The sequence below is a fragment of the Trichechus manatus genome, unplaced genomic scaffold, assembly GCF_000243295.1.
Source record: "Trichechus manatus latirostris isolate Lorelei unplaced genomic scaffold, TriManLat1.0 scaffold00069, whole genome shotgun sequence".
Taxonomy (NCBI): Eukaryota; Metazoa; Chordata; class Mammalia; order Sirenia; family Trichechidae; genus Trichechus; species Trichechus manatus.
The window spans coordinates 4,404,177-4,422,632 of record NW_004444005.1 but is presented as its reverse complement, the minus strand read 5'-3'; the positions used below and the strand labels follow the sequence as shown (position 1 = coordinate 4,422,632).

Below are 18,456 nucleotides of genomic sequence, written 5' to 3'. Positions count from 1 at the left end.
CATCCCCCTTCCTTCCTCAACATCCTCCCTCCTTTCTCAGCATCCCCCCTCCTTGCTCAGCATCCTCCCTCCTTTCTCAGCGTCCCCCCTCCTTCCTCAGTGTCGCCCTTCCTTCCTCGGCATCCTCCCTCCTTTCTCAGCGTCCCCCCTCCTTCCTCAGCATCCCCCCGCCTTCCACAGCATCCCCCCTCCTTTCTTGGTGTCCCCCTCCTTCCTCAGCATCGCCCCTCCTTCCTCAGCATCCCCCCTCCTTCCTCAGCATCCCCCTTCTTCCTCAATGCCTGGCTTTGAGCTGGGGCCATCCACACTTGGGGTCATAGTCCCTCCCCAAGGTCCACCCTTAAACCTCAGTGCGTTCCTATATGTCCCAATAAGAAGGCACTCCAGTTCCTCATCTTCCATATGGGGTGACAGTGGTGTCCTCCTCACAGGACAGTTGTGAGGATTCGAACGGCGAGGCATGCTTGGCCTTGGATAGGCGACTTAGTATTTCAGAGGTGTCAGTTCTTCCTAAAATGACCAGGACGACCACTGGGGAAGAGGCAGCATTGAGGACGGGCATCCTGGAGTCGGGGGAGGTGAAGGGGCTTTGCACATGACGTCTGCCTGAAGGAAACAAGACTCTTCAGAAGGGCGTTAAACCCATTGCTGTCGAGTTGATTCCGACTTATAGCGACCCTGTAGAACAGAGCAGAACTGCCCCATAAGGTTTCCAAGGAGCTTCTGTTGGATCCAAACTGCTAACCTTTTGGTTAGCAGTCAAGCTCTTAACCACTGCACCACCAGGGCTCCAGAAGGTCGTTAGGGAAGCTTAAATAACAGTGAGACAGCCCATGTTCTTGGACACCAAACACACTGCCATCGAGTCACCGTCAACTCATGGCAACCCCATGTGTGCAGAGTAGAACTGTGTTCCATAGGGTTTTCAGTGGCTGACTTTTCAGAAGTAGATCACCAGGCCTTTCTTCCCAGGTGCTTCTGGGTGGACTCAAACCTCCAACCTTTTAGTTAGCAGCCAAACGTGTTAACTGTTTGCATCACCCAGGGACTCCTGTTCTTGGACAGGGAAACTCGATCTTCTAAGGGGGTCAGTTCTTTCTAAACTAATAATCAAGTTCCCGGTGAGATTATTTTCCCCTTTACTAAGACAAAATGATGCAAAATGATCTAGAAGACCCAGTATACATGTACGGCCAAGAAGGCTTTGAAAGAGTGATAAGAAAGAACTAACCACACTAGATGTTAAAATACGTGGAAAAGCGTCAGCAATGAAAACAGCACGGTTCTAGGGCCTCACATTAGAGCTGGGCTTACCGGACTGACCGTGCTCCTGGGAAACGCAGCAGAAAGTCTAGAATGCACTGGAACGGACTAGAACATGTGGCCATTTACATATACACTTAAATTAATTACAGTTAAATAAAATTTAAAATTCACTTCCTCTGTCTCACCAGCCGCATTTCAGGTGCTCCATAGCCCTCTGTGGTACCGTATGGCACAGAGCAGACGTGGAACATTTCCATCGTCACTGAAAGGTCCATTGAACAGCAGTGGCCTAGAAACAGACCCAGGTGTATACGAGACTCAGCATACGATACAGGTGGCACTTCGGACCTCAGGAGAGAGGCTGGGGAAGGGGTGTTGGTTAGTTGCTATACGTTTGGAAAAAACTAAGGAGAGCTCTACTTTACCTTTAATAAAATAAAGTTTAGATAGGTTAGAGATCTACGTGTTAAAAAAAAAAATGAAGCTGTAAGCTGAAGTTTAGGGCTTGTGATATACAGTCTAATACCCCTTTCTGTACTTTTGAACTGAAAGTGGCTGATAAAATAGTTTGCGATATTGTCCCTCCCAATTTTGGATCAAAGCCGAGAAGGTGGTAAACTTTGGAAGATAGGGTATGTTCTCTTGTGAAATAATTCAGTCAGTTCCTCTTGATATCAGTAGGAAGATAGACATGAAGTGTTTATAGAAACAACGTATATCCCAAATGTATATTTGAATCTGTGAATGTGCATTTCTATCAGAAATGCCTTCATTAAAAAAAATGAAGCTGTAAGAGAGTAAGTGGGATTTTTATAATGAGTGTTAATGAATGAATGAGGACAGTTAGCCTAATTAAGACACAAAAGGAGAACCCGTAGAGAAAAAGACTGATAAATTCAACCAATTAAAAATTAAAAGTTTTTTTTTTGGAAAAAACCAAAGCACTATAAATAAGATGGAAAGATAAGTAACTGGGAAAAATATATAATGCATATTACCAATAAAAATTAATATCCTTAATGTAAAGAGTTTTTCCAAATTAATAAAAGACATGAGTACGTTAGTGAGCACGGAAGTTTTCAACATTTTAATAATTAAAAATGCAAATTAAAACGTAAGTGAGATATACTGCCCATCAGTCTGATTGGCAAAGATTGAATGAATCATGCCCAGCGTTGGCAAAGATGTAGGAAGCTGGACACAACCAGATGTGCTGCTGGGGGCAGAGTTAGCGTAACCTTTCTGTGGAATAACTTGGCCTCATGCATCGAATGCCTTAACAGTGCGGGTCTTTCTGACCCTGAAACCTCACTTCCTCAAATTTATCCCAAGGAATTGGTAGGGCAGTGAAGATGTCCAAAGAGGCGGTGTTTGTAAAGGAGGAAGTTTGGAACCATCTAAACATCCTTCCCCTGGGACCTGGTTACAGGCTGGTCGTTGGCCCAGAGGAGCTGGGCCACTGGTCACAAGGGTGTTGGAGCTTTGAGGCTGCTGACCCTTGATGGGGCTGGGGGTGACCTTACCCAAGAACAGCAGGTAGCAAGGTGACCCATGGCCTGATCTCATTTTATTAAAAAGAAAGTAAATAATATATAGTTAATAGAAAAAAATGCATAAAAGATACGCACGAAAATCGGGGCAGTCATTATCTCTGAGGGTTTTGGGTGATTTTTCTTTTCTTCCATGTTTTCTGCATCTTTTACCTTGAGCTTGTCTGGTCACCCTGTCAGGCAGAGGGGGGGCCCTCAGCGTCCCCATGGGAACCAGGCAATGTGATCTACCCCCTGCCTTGGGCACACAGAGCCTGTGCCTCCTCCTCCTGCTGTGTCATGCAGAAGGGCTCTGACCTGGGCCTCCCGGGGTTACTGTGAGGACGAGGAGACAGCGTGGGCAGTTTTAGTCCCTCCTGTGGCCAGGGCAGCGGCCAGCACACAGCAGGTGCTCAGGAAATACCAATCGCTGTGGCTTTCAAAGCTCCCTGTTGTTTTCCTGCCCACAGCGACCCATTGGGATTGCGGCCACCTGGTTAGCCCTCTTGCTGAGCGTACCAGGCACCTCTGGTCATGTGTGGGTGAGCCCTGCTCCCACGCTGCGGAGGGGAGAGGACGCATCTCCCGCTCTGCTCCCGGGGGAGGGTCCACCCGCCTTTCACCCAGCCCTGGGAGCTCAGTGGCACTTGTTAGCGTGTGACCCTTTCTGGTTGACAGAGCTCTTTGGCCCCCAGTTTCCTAACGGTCCCATGAAATCAGACATGCCGCACGTTGGCCTGAGTGACCTGCAGACACAGGAGCAGCAGCCTGGGGTCAGACATGGAAATGGGTGGCCGGGTCATGGAGGAGATGACACCAGGCTGAACTCTAGGACCCTGAGGGGCGGCCAGGTGAGGAAGGTGCCAGAAGGCTATAGGCCAAGCAGAGGCATCTGGCTGGGCAAGGCTGTGGGGATGGCAGGGGGCAGAGGTAATTCACGGAGAGGTGTCTCTGTTTCCTAATTGTGGAAGTACAACCCGAGACACAAAAACGTAAAATGACTTGCCCAAGGTCCCAGAAGAGCCCGGTGGCAGACCCTCATCCTATTAACCAAACCATTCATCATCTTAAGTTTTATAACCACCCTCTAGGAATAACCAGGAGTCCCTGGTGGCACAGATGGTTAAGCACTCGGCTACTAGCCAAAAGGTTGGCGGTTCGAACCCACCCAGAGGCGCCTCCGAAGACAGGCCTGGCGATCTGCTTCCAAAAGGTCACGGCCTTGAAAACCCTACGGAGCAGTTCTCCTCTCCACACACGGGGTTGCCGTGTGTCGAAATTGACTTGATGGCACCCAGCAACAACAGGAGTGACCGCGGTCAACGTTGGGGCGTGCTTCCAGTCTTTTTCTCTGCATTCTGTAGTTGAGCTCACCTGTGTTCAGTTTTTCTCTTTGCTTTTTCCAGTCTGCATCATATTGTGCAGATTTCCCCGTAACATTAACAAGAGTTTGCAAACTTAATTTGTAACAACTGCACGGTCGCTGGACATACCACCTCTTAGCCTCCATGTGGGACATGAAGGGGCTCTTTTCCCCCTTTTGGGGCCATTATAGACAATGTCGCAGTGAACGCCTTCTACTGGAGCTTCATCAGCTCCTTAGGCGAGAGGAAAATGGCGCGTGCGTGTTTTCAGGACCCTGGGTGAGCTTCGCCAGACTGCTTTCCTGGCAGCTCTGCCCAGTGTGTGGCCCCATTGGATGTGTCTCCGTTGAGCATCTCCAGGGCTGGCCCTGCCTCCCACGCCCCTGACCCCTTGGCCTTGTCCTCCTACAGACCGAGAAGGACATCCTGCTACGGTCTGAGCTGGAGGAACTGAGGAACGAACACTCCACTCGCTTCAAGCTCTGGTTCACAGTGGACCGAGCCCCAGAAGGTGAGTGAGGGGAACCCCAGGTGGGGAGAGGAGGGGTCGGGTGGGAGGCACTGGCATCAGCTCACCTGTGCTGAGCCCTTCCCGGTGTTGAGCCTTCTGCTTCCATGGTCTCATTCGGGGCCCACCACGCTGTCTCCTGCTGCTGGGTCTCTGCCACCATTTCTCAAGCTCTCTCTTTCTCTCTCTGTCTCCTGGTTCCAGGAGCTTCTCAACGTAGGGATCCTGGTTCCAAAGGACATGCTGGCTCCTGGTTGTTCTTCCTTGATGGTGGTGGGATCTCTCTCCCACCCCTGGGATGGCTCATTTCAAACCCAGTGGAATGGCACAACTGACCAATCCCTTTGGTGGGCCACAATTCCCGTCACATGGTCCCGCCCAACCACTTGGGTGGGAGTTACAAGACCGCACAAAAGTGATCCATCACACCGCAGCTGGGCAGATGTGACTAACATCCTCATTCTGCCCGTCCAGTGGGTTGAGCTCTTTGCTGAGGTCACATGGTGAGTTTGTGGCAGGGCTTCGAACCAGTTCTTCCCGGGTCAGCCACGGCCAAGGAAGTGACACTGGAACAGACCTGAATTTTTAGAAGTTGGGTGAACCAGAACAGTAACTGGAATGGGAAAAATTATGGGTTGAAGCCCTGCTAGAAACTTAATCTGTCTCTTAAAAAACAAGGGCAGGCAGGAGAAAAATTGTAGAACCAAAAATCAAATTCACAAAAGAGACCAGACTTTACTGGTCTGACAGAGACTGAAGGAACCTCCAAGACTATGGCCTTACGACACCAGAAAAGAAGAAAACAAAGGCAGCATATGTGTTGCATAGCAACCAAGTCTCTTGCCCGTAGGATTTTGCACATTACCCTGCTCTAAGATGGTAGTGGCTGACCATGCAGCTTTGAATATGTGTCACTCTCTGCAGTCCTGCTAATAATCCCATCCCACACATCAGGCTCCTGAAAGGGTTCACTACGTTTCTTCTGGGTCTCCCATTCCAGGGCTTCAACCTGTAAATTCTTCCTGTTCTACTTACCGTTCCAGATCACTTGAATTGTAAAAAATTGGGTCTGTTCCAGTTTTGCTTCATTGGCCGTGGCTGAACCGATTTGAACCGGTTCAAAGCCCTGGTTTGTGGAGAAGCCAAGACCACGCATGGGTCAGCAAACTTAAAACGAGGGTGTCCTCTGAGAGTTAAACCATCCTTCATTCTCCTCTGCTTTAGGTAGAGATGTGGGTACAAGGAATATCTTAATTTCTTCTTTGCTGTAAGTCAAGCAGCAGTTCAGGCTTCCTGCTGGGTGACGCAAGTGATGTTTGGCTTTGGGTCAGGAGACTCCTGTAGGGAGTGGTGGGGAATGTGGTGGATTGGGGAGCGTCTGCCCTGGTGCGAGGGGGCAGCCCCTCTCAGCTGCAGGTAGTCCTGTTGTGCAGGATTTTTCAAGAAAAGCTGGGAGCCTGGATTTTCATGGGAAAATTTTAAATGTTGGAAACTGGAAATTTCAAAGCACCCTGTGGCCCCATGGGCACCAGCCTGTGATCTGCTGGTCACGCCCTGCTACGCCTGCCCTCACCCCACCAGCAGTTCCCCCAGAACCCATTTGCAGTGGGGTACACACCATTGCTCCCCTGCGGGCTCTGTCCACACCACACTCTACTGTCCCAGGAAAATGAGTTTGTGGGCTCTAGGGGCTGACTCCTATCTTGGGAGCTGGGTGATCTGGGCCTGTCCCTGAGAGAGGAGCTGCCCTCTGCACTGACCAGATCAGGGTCTGGGCCTCCGTGGACTGGACAGCTGCGTCCCCTGGCCTCTGGCCAGACTGGCCGTGCTGGACCAGCCATCCGACCTCACAGGCCCCCTGCTCTGATCCCCTGCTTTGTGTGCTCATGAAGCCAACCCGGCCACGGGGAGCAGACGTTCTAGTCAAGGCAGCGAGCAGACAGGAAGCAGCTTAGTAAATCAGAGAGCGTGGGAGCAGGTGGTTAGAGCTGCGTATGGGATACGGAGCTGGGGTTGCGGCAGGAGGGGGCCCCGGCTCATGGTCGGAGCTGCTGTTTTTCTTCTAGTAAAGAAAGGAACCCTGATCTTGTAGCCACGTCTGGATCAGAAAGGGAAATGAGATATGGTTAAGTCCGCTCTGATTGCACTTTTTAGGAGTGTGGTTGGGTGTGACCTTGAACCATGATGAGAATGTCCTGTCGGGGGCCTGAGGGCCTCTTCCCTCGCAGGTTGCCAGTGCAAGGCCCTGGCCAAGCAGGAGGGGGACCGACACTGACCCCTGGTGGTGGCACGGGCACCGAAGTGCCGTCTTCTGCAGACAGTTTTCCTGGTAGTGACAGGCCAGTGAGAGGTGGACAGGTCTGCTGGCATTTTGTGCTTCCATTCATTGCTTCCCTGGCCTACCAGTCAAGAGTAGTCAAGGTATCGCTATAGCTTTAGGGACAAGCGGAAATTCTAGGCCCGAGAAAGGAAATGGTAACAGACCAGCAAAGGAACGGGGGTGGGGGTGGGGGTGGGGAGGAATGCGTGGCAAAGGCAGCCAACCCACATCTCCCCACAAAGCTACTTTAGTACGTGTGTAAAAACAAATACAATCTCTAACAGACATTCCTTGTAAAATTGAGGTGTCTCATGTGCCCGCCCATTTCATTCATTAGCAAATGCGATCCAGTCCCGTACAGATTTTTACAAAGTACATTCAGTTCTGTTAATCCACTTGAAAAGGCCTGTGCCCTGCCTTGTTCCTTCCAGAAGGGATTTCGGGCGGCTTACGAAGACTCGTCCGGTGAGTCAGAGTAGTGTAATTGGAAAGTGAGAGTGGAAGAAAAACAAGGGCAGGGCCGTCAAGTGGAACCAGGAATGCTTTTTGTACAAAAACATGGACTGTGATGCACACTTGCCAGTAGGGGCCATGCATATTTCTTTGAGCTTCCCAACAGCCAAGGTGAGAAGGGAGATACGGCATTACTTAGCTCACAGTGTCTGTGAAATAAAGAGTTTGCTCAGCACAGCAAACTCATCCTGGTCCTGAGGTCACCTGGAAGCGTCTCAGCCTGCCCCATCCCTGGGGCCTATCACACCCCGGTGGACAAGGTGCGATAAAGTGAGTATTGCCCATCTAGGCAAGGGCTTTGGTGTCAGCCAGCTCCCTCCTCGCCGTGGGCTTCTGTAGTGTCAGGGGCTTTTAGGGTTGGAAAGAACGGACAAGCCAGAGAGTCCTGGTGCTCAGAGTGGGAGGGACTCGAGGGGGCAGGAACCCAGAGGGCTTGGGTATCTTTCACAGGAACCCTCAGGCAGGCAGGCGTCAGTAACCCACGGCCTCCGTTTTTGCTCCTCCCACCTCTTCCAGCTACTCCCTGCACTCCCGCGTTGCCCTGCTCCTGCCTCTGGACCCCTGCCTTCTGCCTCTCTCTGACCTCCCTTGTTGTACCGCTAGGGCGAAGCGAGAGGATCTGGCGGGTCAGTCATCCTGACCATTGGGGAGAGCTCAAAGGCCGACAGGGTCAGGCCCCCAGTGTGGGCAGGAGGAGGCAGTGGCGTGGCTCCTCAGAGGGGAGGGACTGTGTGTATGGCAGGCGGTGGGCGTTTGGCATGTCTGTCATCCGTCCGGGCTAAGCCATCCATCCGGGCTGAGCTGCTTGGTGCAAGGTGACCTGAGAAGCACATGGCCACGTGGCCTGGCATGTGTTTTAGTCCCTGGGTATTGCTTCTCCCAGCTGAACACTGAAGGGCCACAAAGGACGATTTCCCCTGGCAAGCCTTCTCAGAAATTACTTGAATCCTCTGGGCTGAGATGAAAGTCCCCCCGCTCCCCGTTCCGTGGCCTGAGTCTTTAGGTGTGATGACTTATAAGGCCTGTGGAAGCTGAGTGCCCAGGCTGGGCACTGGCGAGGCCCCTGGGACTGAGTTCACATCCCAGCCCTGTCATGTGACTCTGGACAACTCAGTTCTGGCCCTCTCCGGGCCTCCGTTTCCTCCTCTGAAATGGGGTCAATAGCCCCTGCCCTGCCCGCCCACAGGCTGGTTCTGACGCCTCCTGAGAGGCCAAATGGAAGCAGAAGGCTTTGCAGACCACAGAGGCCACAGAGCCTGAAGCCGCAGGCTTGATGGGTGAGCGGGCTGGGGGCAGGGGGTGGTGGACAGGTGGGCACACGGCCACATGGGCTCCCCTGGTCTCTCGCCCACAGCATGGGACTATAGCCAGGGCTTCGTGAACGAGGAGATGATCCGCGACCACCTTCCGCCGCCGGAGGAGGAGCCGCTGGTGCTGATGTGTGGCCCCCCGCCCATGATCCAGTATGCCTGCCTACCCAACCTGGACTGCGTGGGCCACCCCAAGGAGCGCTGCTTTGCCTTCTGATTGGGGGGGGGTGTGCCCACCGCCTGCCCACGCACTCACCACGCACCTGTCCTCGCCCACCCCTCCGCGCCATTGTTCTTTAACGTCCCCCCGCCCCAGATCTGTCCACATCTACACTGGGGCCTGGGTTCAGTCTGGCCTGCCCGTGCTCTGGGTGGCCACCTGCTGGGCTGGCCCCCGGGGTGCCCCATTGGGAGCAGGGTCCTGGTTTGGGTGGGTGCCTTTCCAGCCCTTACACACACGCGCACACGTGCACACGTGCACACGTGCACACACGCACACGCACACACTACAGGGCCGAGGCTGCCAGCACCAGTCTCCTGCACATCCAGCACTGGACCAGAGTCTGGAAAGAAAGGTAGATGGACGGGCAGCCTAGGACTGCAGGGGTCAGAGGCCGCCTCAGCCGCATCCTGGTGACCCTTGTCTGCCACCCCTTACTGCCAGCCTCAGGGCCCCGGGGAGCCGGGCCTGTGCCGGACCACGGCTAGGCCTGGGACCCGATGCTGCATGAGAGAGGTGACGCCAGAAAGCCCTGGTGGGGGGTGGGGGCCGCGGGGGCTGAGAGGGGGCCTCTGCCTCCCAGCCAGGGCCCAGGTAGGCCCTGACCAGCTGGGAGCTCAGCTATCCTCGGAGCTGCAGAGGGTGCTGGCCAAGGGCCCCCCAGGCTGGCAGGATCCCCAGCACACCTACATTTGGCTGCCTTGGGGGTTCTGAGCTCTCAGCTCGATTGCTTTAGGTGCCTGGCTTCCCAGCCAGGGCCGCCAGCCCGATGGTGGGGCTAAGACGTTTATTTATTCCTCTGTCCCAAACTCTCCTCCTCCTCCTGCCCTCGCCCTGGCTTAGGGGAGACTTTGAGCAGTGCCTCTTGTCCGAGAGACGTACAAATACTCGGTGGCCGCCACGTTGCCTTCAGACAACAGCTGTGTTAGCCTCTTGCATATCGGCTTTTCAGAGTCATTTATGAGCAGAAAAAAATCGAAGTAAAATTTAGCTAATGTTAACCTGCAGCTGTGTGTGGTCTGCATTGGGGTGGGAGGGGTGTGGAAGAGGCTGCACAGGGCTCAGCATCCAAAAAACAAACCCGCCATCCAGAGGCAATGCTCTGCCGTTCCACTGAAAACGCGGTCTACCGTGTGGCTGCCGATCTTCCCCGCATCGCTGACCAGAAGCCCGGGTGGATCACGACGGATTATTTAGCAAATCCCCTGTCGTTGGCCATTTAGGCTGTTTCCAGTTGCGGGTTTTATAAAGAGTGTGGAGACAGCCCCTCCATCTTTACCCTCCTCTCAGATGATTCTTATAGGATGGGTTCCTGGAACATGAGGATTGGGGCTAGGGTATGGGCCTGGGAGTTGGGCTTTCACACCTTCCCTTCTTGCCCTGTGTCTTAGTTATCTAACGTTGCTATAACCGAAATACTGCAAGTGGGTGGCTTTAACAAAGAGAAATTTATTCTTTCACAGTCTAGAAGGCTGAAGTCTGAATTCAGAGTGCCACCTCCAGGGGAAGGCTTTCTCTTTCTATTGGCCCTGGGCTCCTTGTCATCAATCTTCCCCTGGTCAAGGAGCTTCTCAGCGCAGGGACCCCGGGTCCAAAGGACACGTTATGCTCCCAGTGCTTCTTTCTTGGTAGTATGAGGTCCCCATGTCCCTCTGCTCACTTCCGTTTGATATCTCAAAAGAGAATGACTTAAAACACAACCTAATCTTGTAGATTGAGTTCCGCCTCGTTAACATAACTGCCACTAATCTCACCTCGTTAACATCATAGAGGCAGGATTTACAACACACAGGAAAATCACACCAGATGACAAAATCACACAATACTGGGAATCATGGCCAGCCACACTGACACACATTTTTGGGTGACACAGTTCAGTCCATAACACCCTGCCTTATTCAGATCATCTCAGCTGTGTTAAAAGAAGACCCCAGATCCATCTTTCGACAGCTCCGTGTGCCCCCCGTGTTTTTTCTCTTGGCTTTCTCTGGGCAGCCCTGGGAGAGGAAGGACAAGCCATTAGCCTCATTTTCCACTGGGCAGACTGAGGCTCCGGGCAGTGAATGGCTTTCCAGTCTTGGATGGGCCTGAGGTAGGCAAGGAGCCCTGGTGGCACAGTGGTTAAGCGTTCAGCTGCTAACCAAAAGGTCAGCAGTTGGAATCCCAGCACTCCTTGGAAACCCTGTGGGGCAGTTCGGCTCTGTCCTATAGGGTCGCTATGAGTCGGGATCAACTTGACGGCAGCAGGTACAGGAGGTAGGCAGGTGTCACTCTGCCCTGTGGAAGGCTCCAAGGGGGGAAGCAAGTTGACTCGTTCCCTCGTTCATTCTCATACGTACTGTTCCAAGAGCTGGGGACTTGGCCGGGGACTCTCCAGACACAGCCTCCTGGCTCCGTGGCACTGGCGTTCTAGTGGGAAAGACGCTAGATCAGTAACATGATGTCATTCATGTGGTGGTAAATGCCAAGGTGGAAATGACAGACGAGTGATGAGACAGTGCAGGAGTGAGGGCTGCTCTTAAAATTGGGCAGCAGGAGAGCCCTCTCTGCAGAGATCACAGAGGGAAGGCACTGGCCCCGCTGGGGTAAAGCAGTGGGAACAGCCAGTGCAAAGGCCCTGAGGTTGGAACAAGCTTGTAGAACAAACTGTTCCAGAAACATCAAAGAAGGCTGGTGGTTGGGGGAGACAGTGGCGATGAGGCTGGAGAGGGAGACTGGCACTTCAGCAAGTGCAAAGGCCCTGGGGCAGGGACTCACTGGCTGGCCCAAGGAACATGGTGAAGGCCAGTGTGGCTGGAGAGGATGGAGGAGGTTCACAGGAAGGAAAGCCTGAGGCCAAGCCTCAGGGGTGGGGAGCCCCTCATTGCTCTCACCCTTCACACTCATCTCAGCCTCCACTGCATAAGGGGGCAAGGCTGGGGATCCTCAGTGGGTGGAGAAAGGACTCAGTTTGGGAGCCCCAGACCCTCAGGGGCCCTTCCCCACACCTACTGTGTGCTGGGGACTGTGCTGAGCCCTTGGCACACGTTAGGCCTGTTCCTCATTCCTGTCCCCATCTGAGGAGAAGGCAGAGGCCTGAGGGTCAGGATTTGAACGCAGACTTGCCTGAGTCCACATGCAGCTGTCTCCTGGAGCTGGGAAGACAGAGATGGATCGGACCTGGTCCCAACTCTCTCCCCTGGCCTCAGGTTTTCCACCCGTGAAGCGAGGGGATGAACTAGCTCAGTGCTTCGCCACCCTTTCAGACTGCCATCCTTTTAAAACAATTACTCATAGCATTCCCTTTACTCTGCTGCAGCAAGTTCACAGGTAATATCACCTGCCTAGACACTGAATGTTTTCACAGGCCAGTGAGAGGGCATTTTGCTACGTAAAGCCCCAACTGTAACAGAAAACAGCAAGAGAGGAATTTGTAATAAAGTGATACATTTTTCAACATGTAAATACGGGGCCCAAATCCCCCCAGGGGTGGGGAGGCCAGGGCCAGGGATCAGGGACATGGTTTTCCGAGATGGTAAATTTCCTCACAAAGTTGGACCGAATTCCCTCGGCTTAAAGCGCAGCTGCATTCCTGGAAATTCAATGTATGTTCACACCAGGCAGGAAGGAATGGAGTGAGACCCAGGTCAGATAGCCACAAACAGGCCTCTCCCCTCCGGGAATGTGCAGGTCGCTGGAAGGGCTGGCTAGGCCCTACCTCCATATGCCTGTGACCCCTAACTGTGGGACAACTAAATCCACCCCCACAAATCTCCAAACCACAGCCTGTGGGGGGAGAGGACAGCCCTGTAACAAGCCCAGAGCTAGATGACCTCAAGAAGCTTATGACCCTATTGTGCTAGCATTAAAGACTTCCGTGACTTTTTAAATGTTTAACTTTGTGTGTGTGTGTTTGGTGTTAAATTTTCCGGTCCTCTGTCCCCTTCCTGGTTTCTCTGAATCTGCTCCCCCAAGTCCAGCTGGCCCCAGGGCTGAGGCAGGACCTGAGGGTTCTTCTCAAGAGGTGCAAACCCTCACTCAGCACCACCCTCCTGCAAAGACCTTCTGCACATTCCTCTTAGCCGCCCTGGATGAGAGGTCCGCGTTTACAGGTGAAGCAACGAGGTCCAGAGCCACCTTGCACGGGGTGGGACCTGGATTCGCTGCTTCTGTCTGGGACCCAGTCCCAGACCCTTCTAGCTTTACCAGCTCTTGCCCCATTCTTCCACCGAGCTTCTGATGCCAGATTTTTAACTGTGATGTTCTGTGAAGACCACATAACTCTACTGCATCGTTGGACTTACTAATAAACAGCATTTTTAATTATTAATTCAACAAATCTTTATTGAGTGCCTTCCTCCTGGTAGGCTCTGTGCTGGGCGCTGGGGCTGCATCAATGAAAAAGCCATTCCATGTATGGATCCCATTAATGAATTAACCCATTTAACCCTCCCAACACCTATCAGGCAGGTACTGTTATTCCCTCATTTTACAGATCAGGCAGAGGCACAGCGGGGAAGCGATGTGGTTGTGTAAACCACGATGCTAAGTGTGGGCTGTGGGAAGTGAGCCAGGCAGACTTTCAGCTCTCACCCTCTGGAGCACTAGGGTATAAAGCCACAAAGTGAGCACTTCTTCACGGATTGAGTGCCTACTGTGTACAGCACATACACAGTAGGTGCGCTGTAAGTACGGATTATTTTGTCAATTACAAAACGGGTGGTTGCTATTTTACTTGGTTGACAGTTGGAGGAACAGTTTCAGCGAGCTGGTTTAAGATCGCATAACTTTCAGGATGAACCATATGAAGATCAAAAAAGTATTGGGTTACATAGGTCACAAATACCCACTACAGTATTGGCCACAATTGTATACATTATATACCGTAATAACGGACTTTCATGGTTAGAGACCGATAAAAAACAAGTTCAAGGGTGGTCTTCGAACTTTAAAAAACACCAGATTTAGACTGCGCGACGAGAACAGTGAATGAATCCCCAAAACGTATCCTACTGCTCTGAAAAGAAAAACACAAAAAACGATATGGGTTTGTTGACGTTTTCCCAGTCTGTCTAATTTTTAAGTAGAACGGGGGTCGGGCAGATCGCAACTCCCAGGCATCCCGCAAAGTAGGCGGGTCACCTTAGGGGCAACCTTTACCCGCTCAAAAATTCTTCTCACATTAGCAGTGAGGATCCGGGCGTCACCCCGGATCGTTATTTTCCTTACTCATAAGTTTAAGGCATAAAAAAGAGTAATCACTTACTTCCTAGGTAACAAGTCGCATTCCTATTAACCCTACGGTGAATGTAAAACTTGCTCGTTGACCTGAGATCCCTGTTCTTTTGACGTTTGCCTTATTCATTATTAAATTTTTATGTCGCTTTTATTTTCTTTCTTTGTCCGGGGAAACTAGAGTACTGTGATACCCCAAACCGCCATATGCAAATAAGCAGGCAGCACCGCGAGGGCTCACGGGAACGGCCCCACCCCTTCCGGCCCCGTGCCTGGTTTCAGCTGTCGCGAGAGTTCGCGGGCAGAACGCCGGAAGCTGCTAGTCGTTCCGTCGCGAGTGAAGGGGCGGGCTTGAGGGCTGAGAGAGTAGGAGCTGCTTCTCGGCTCTCTCGGCGGTGCAAGATGGCGGACATATCCCTGGACGAACTCATCCGGAAGCGCGGGGTGGCGGCAAAGGGGCGGTGAGCGGCCTTTTCTCTTTTCGGGGTCAGGGTCCGCAGGGTAGTGGGGCTCGGCGCTGAGGAGGGAACGGCCCGGGCGCAACGCTGAGGGCTGCCTGTGCCCGCCCCCTGCCGCTGCCCCGCTCCTCATTGGCTCGGCCGCCGCGGGCCCGGCCGCCCACTAGCTGGGGGAGCCGTCGTTTGGGCCGGGCCGGGGAGGTCTTCGGGCTGTTGCTGCCTGGGGGAGCGGGGTGCCGGCGTTTGTGGGGACCGCCAGAGGGGGCGGCCTGAGTCCGGGGCGCTTTGCGAGTGGCGGGGATGTAGCTGCAGGGAAGGGGCCGCCCCGGGACCCCAGCCCCGCGGTCCCGGGTCCCTGCCCTGAGGAGCCTGGCGTCGGGGCGCCGCGCCTCCGCTGCCTCAATCTCCTCGCTGTTAGTCCATCCCGGAGTTAAGACCACTAAAGTTTAGCGAGGAGTTGACCTGCTCAGACTGCTCCTCAGGTTCTGCGAAGCCCGCGACTCGGACCCGGGGCTTGACCCCGCGCGTCCGCCTACCCAGGCCCCCCTGTCAGCATGCATCCCCCTGCCCCCCGTTTGGCGTTTTCTGAACACCTTCACGGACGCACGTCTCGTTGGCTCTTGTCTTGCGGCTTCGAATTACCGTTCTCCCGTTTTACGGACGGGAGCGGGGGCCTCGGGGCCTCGGGCCTGGGCGGAGGGACAGGTGGGACGGACCTGGTTGGGGGGACTCGGGGACCGCGGCTCGGGAGCTGAGTGAGGAACACCGAGGTGGTTTGCAATGGTGCACCCCAAACTTCAGACTCTTGCAATTCTTTGTTATTTCTGGCCGAATTGAGCTGAGTTCACCTATATGGAGAAGTGGGAATTTGCCGATAGTTTCCCAATATACTAAATTTTAAGTTGAAATGTCTTTGTAAACAGCTCTGCTGTAAAGATGCCAAACCCAAACGAACCCGTTGTTGTCGAGTTGATTCCGACTCATAGCAATCCTAGAGGACAGAATACAACTGCCCCGTAGGGTTTCCAAGACTGTAATCTGTATGGAAGCAAACCACCACATCGTTCTCCTGGAGAGCGGCTGGTGGGTTCGAACCGCCGACCTTTGGGTTAGCAGCCGAGTGCTTTAACCACTGCACCACCAGGGCTGTTTGTAAAGATGTTAGATATTATTTTCTCAGACGTTCACTCACTTCACAGATGTTTATTAATATCTCCAGTGTGTCTGGTTATAAAATAGATTCTTTCTCTTGCTATCTGAAATGTATGTTTACACACACACCCACTACACCTTCCGCCACCACCTGGCGTCTGGTTCTTAACAGGTGCCGTACCTCAACTATTATCAGTGAGGATTTTCTCCTAGGTCTTCTCTCTGTAAGTGATGTGGAATTGGTGCTGTGTCCTCTGGCCACTTCTGAATCTGTCCAGGTCTTATAGGCTAGTTCAGCAGTTGCTGAATGACCCAGCTTTCCAGGACATGTTCTGTTTGGTGTAAGTGTCTGCAAAGTCTTGTTTGGATAGTGGGTGGGACTGCAGGGAAGGAGGCATGTGGGATTCATGGGGAGAGCAGAGGCTGTGGATCCTTGCAGGCCAGGTCCCCAGGCAGGCCCACAGTTAGGTTTGGTGCCTCCCTGGCCAGGTGACTTCTGACCTGGGTAGTTTCTTCGTTCATAATGATGGTTCATAGTAGGTCGTTGAGAGGATTAAATGTAAGACTGTGTTTTTTAAAGTTTGTATTCTGTAGTGTCCACCTGTGTACTAAGTGTTCGGCAAATGATGGCAGTTATCATGAGCTGTGGACCTTTCCCTAAAGGAGTAGAAGCACTTCCTCCCTCCGCCAGGGGTGTAATAGATAGGCTTTGGGCCCTAGAGCCAGACTGCCAAGGTTTAGTTCCCTGCTTCTCCTCACCTTCCATGTGATCTTATGCAAGCTTCTTATCCTTTTTGTGTCTCTCCTTTATAATATGTGGGTAATACCTACTTCATTAGATTATAGTTAGGATTAAGTGAATATATCTAAAGCGTTTAGGAAAGTGCCTCACAGATGCTAAGTGCTCAATAGATGTTAGCTTTCATCATTATCATCATCACTGAAGGCTTTTAAGTGAAGAAGTAATGTGATCCATTTTTAGTGTGAGGATATTGTTTTGCTTCTTTGTGAAGATTGGATGGGGGAGGGGAGAGTGCAAGCAGAAAGCTAGAGTAGAAGAAACTGGACTGCATGCTGTTTAGGTTTAAATCTGCTGGGAATTCTATTTTATATTTCACTTGCATGGCCAACAAAGAAAAACTGTGTCTGAGGATCCCTGTTGAGAACTGTGAAGGGTCTGGAATTTTACCCTATTAGTAAGCTAGCCAGTTAGTCTGTTGCAGTTTCATGGATGCTGGTAGAAGACAGTGTCACAGATTGAATTGTGTCCCCCAAAAATACGTGTCAACTTGGTTAGGCCATGATTCCCAGTATTGTGTGGTTGCTCTCCATTTTGTGATTGATGTAATTTTCTTTTGTGTTGGAAACTAATCTCTGCCTGTGGTTAATGAGGCAAGATCGGGTTATGTTAAAGAGGATTAGGATGGGATGTCACACCCTTACTCAAGTCACATCCCTGATCCAGTGTAAAGGGAGTTTACCTGGGGTGTGGCCTGTATCACCTTTTATTTTACAAGAGATAAAAAGAAAGAGAAGTGAGCAGAGAGTGGGGGACCTCATACCATGAGAAAGTAGTGCCAGAAGAAGAGCACATCCTTTGGTCCAGGGTCCCTGTGCTGAGAAGCTCCTAGTCCAGTGGAAGATTGATGATAAGGACCTTCCTCCAGAGCTGACAGAGAGAGAAAGCTTTCCCCTGGGGCTGATGTCCTGAATTTGGACTTCTAGCCTACTAGATTGTGAGAGAATAAACTTCTGTTTGTTGAAGCCCTCCACTTGTGCTGCTACAACAGAAATACCACTAGACGATTAAGACAGACGGGATTCCTGGGGTTGAGACTGAACAGTTTATTACTCACTTTAATAGCAATACCTAGAGGATCAGCATTCTTAACGCTGGCTCCCCAAGCTCCAGTTCCCACAGAGCAACATGACAACTGCATACTCAATGCGTTATGTTACAGGAGAGGAACCTGAGCTTAAGGAACCCAAATCTTTTGTAATGGGCAGTAAGCACGCCCACTCTTTGCTGCAGAGGGAGATGCTGTCTTGTTTTCCAAGGCTGTTCCTGTACAAAAACAAAAAAACCAGACTCCTTGCCGACAAGTCAGTTCTGACTCAGTGACCCTATAGGACAGAGTAGAAGTGAACCATAGGGTTTCCAAGGCTGTAAATCTTTACAGAAGCAGGCTGCCATATCTTTCTCCCATGGAGCAGCTGGTGGGTTTGAACTGTTGACCTTTCGGTTAGCAGCTGAGCACCTAACCACCACAACACCAGTAGTCTGAACAAAGGGCAGTAAACGCTTTGCTTGTAAGAGACCCATGCGTAATTGCTTCCCAACAGTCCCATTAACAGAGATCATTTTAATTCAGCTGTACAAGTTTCATTGCCTACAGTAAAAATATTCTATTTAACATTCTTTCTGGAAGAAATTTCCATACCAAGAACTTTGGTTTTAACATTACATGGATGAAGAACTTTGTGTTTAATAACTTAGGAAGAACCTGTGACTATCCCAGAAAGCTTCTTCCCCCTTTTTAGTGTCAATAACAAAAGGCAGATCCTGTAGAAATATAAATAACCCTTTTTCACCACCTGTCGG

At 51.9% G+C, this 18,456-nt stretch overlaps 2 protein-coding genes and 1 non-coding gene across 5 annotated transcripts in view; 2 read left to right on the top strand and 1 right to left on the bottom strand.

Annotated features, from left to right (window-relative positions):
- LOC101342852 (NADH-cytochrome b5 reductase 3) overlaps positions 1 to 10,035 on the top strand; it is a 29,202-nt gene extending 19,167 nt beyond the window's left edge. For both annotated transcript variants that reach the window (XM_004379986.2, XM_023734592.1), the window contains 2 exons: positions 4,571 to 4,670; positions 8,855 to 10,035. In XM_004379986.2, the coding sequence (XP_004380043.1) occupies positions 4,571 to 4,670; positions 8,855 to 9,027 (273 nt within the window). In that variant the 3' untranslated portion in view covers positions 9,028 to 10,035. The remainder of the gene's footprint in view (positions 1 to 4,570; positions 4,671 to 8,854) is intronic.
- Positions 10,036 to 14,105: 4,070 nt separating this feature from the next.
- On the bottom strand, positions 14,106 to 14,255 carry LOC111821194 (U12 minor spliceosomal RNA). The gene has a single exon (XR_002824647.1). It is a non-coding gene; the product is annotated as a U12 minor spliceosomal RNA (small nuclear RNA).
- Positions 14,256 to 14,562: 307 nt separating this feature from the next.
- The window catches only part of POLDIP3 (DNA polymerase delta interacting protein 3), a 37,376-nt gene continuing 33,482 nt past the window's right edge, over positions 14,563 to 18,456 (top strand). The window contains exon 1 of one of the 2 annotated variants that reach the window (XM_004379984.2): positions 14,563 to 14,705. In XM_004379984.2, the coding sequence (XP_004380041.1) occupies positions 14,647 to 14,705 (59 nt within the window). In that variant the 5' untranslated portion in view covers positions 14,563 to 14,646. The remainder of the gene's footprint in view (positions 14,706 to 18,456) is intronic. The other variant, XM_004379985.2, reaches the window with a different exon arrangement.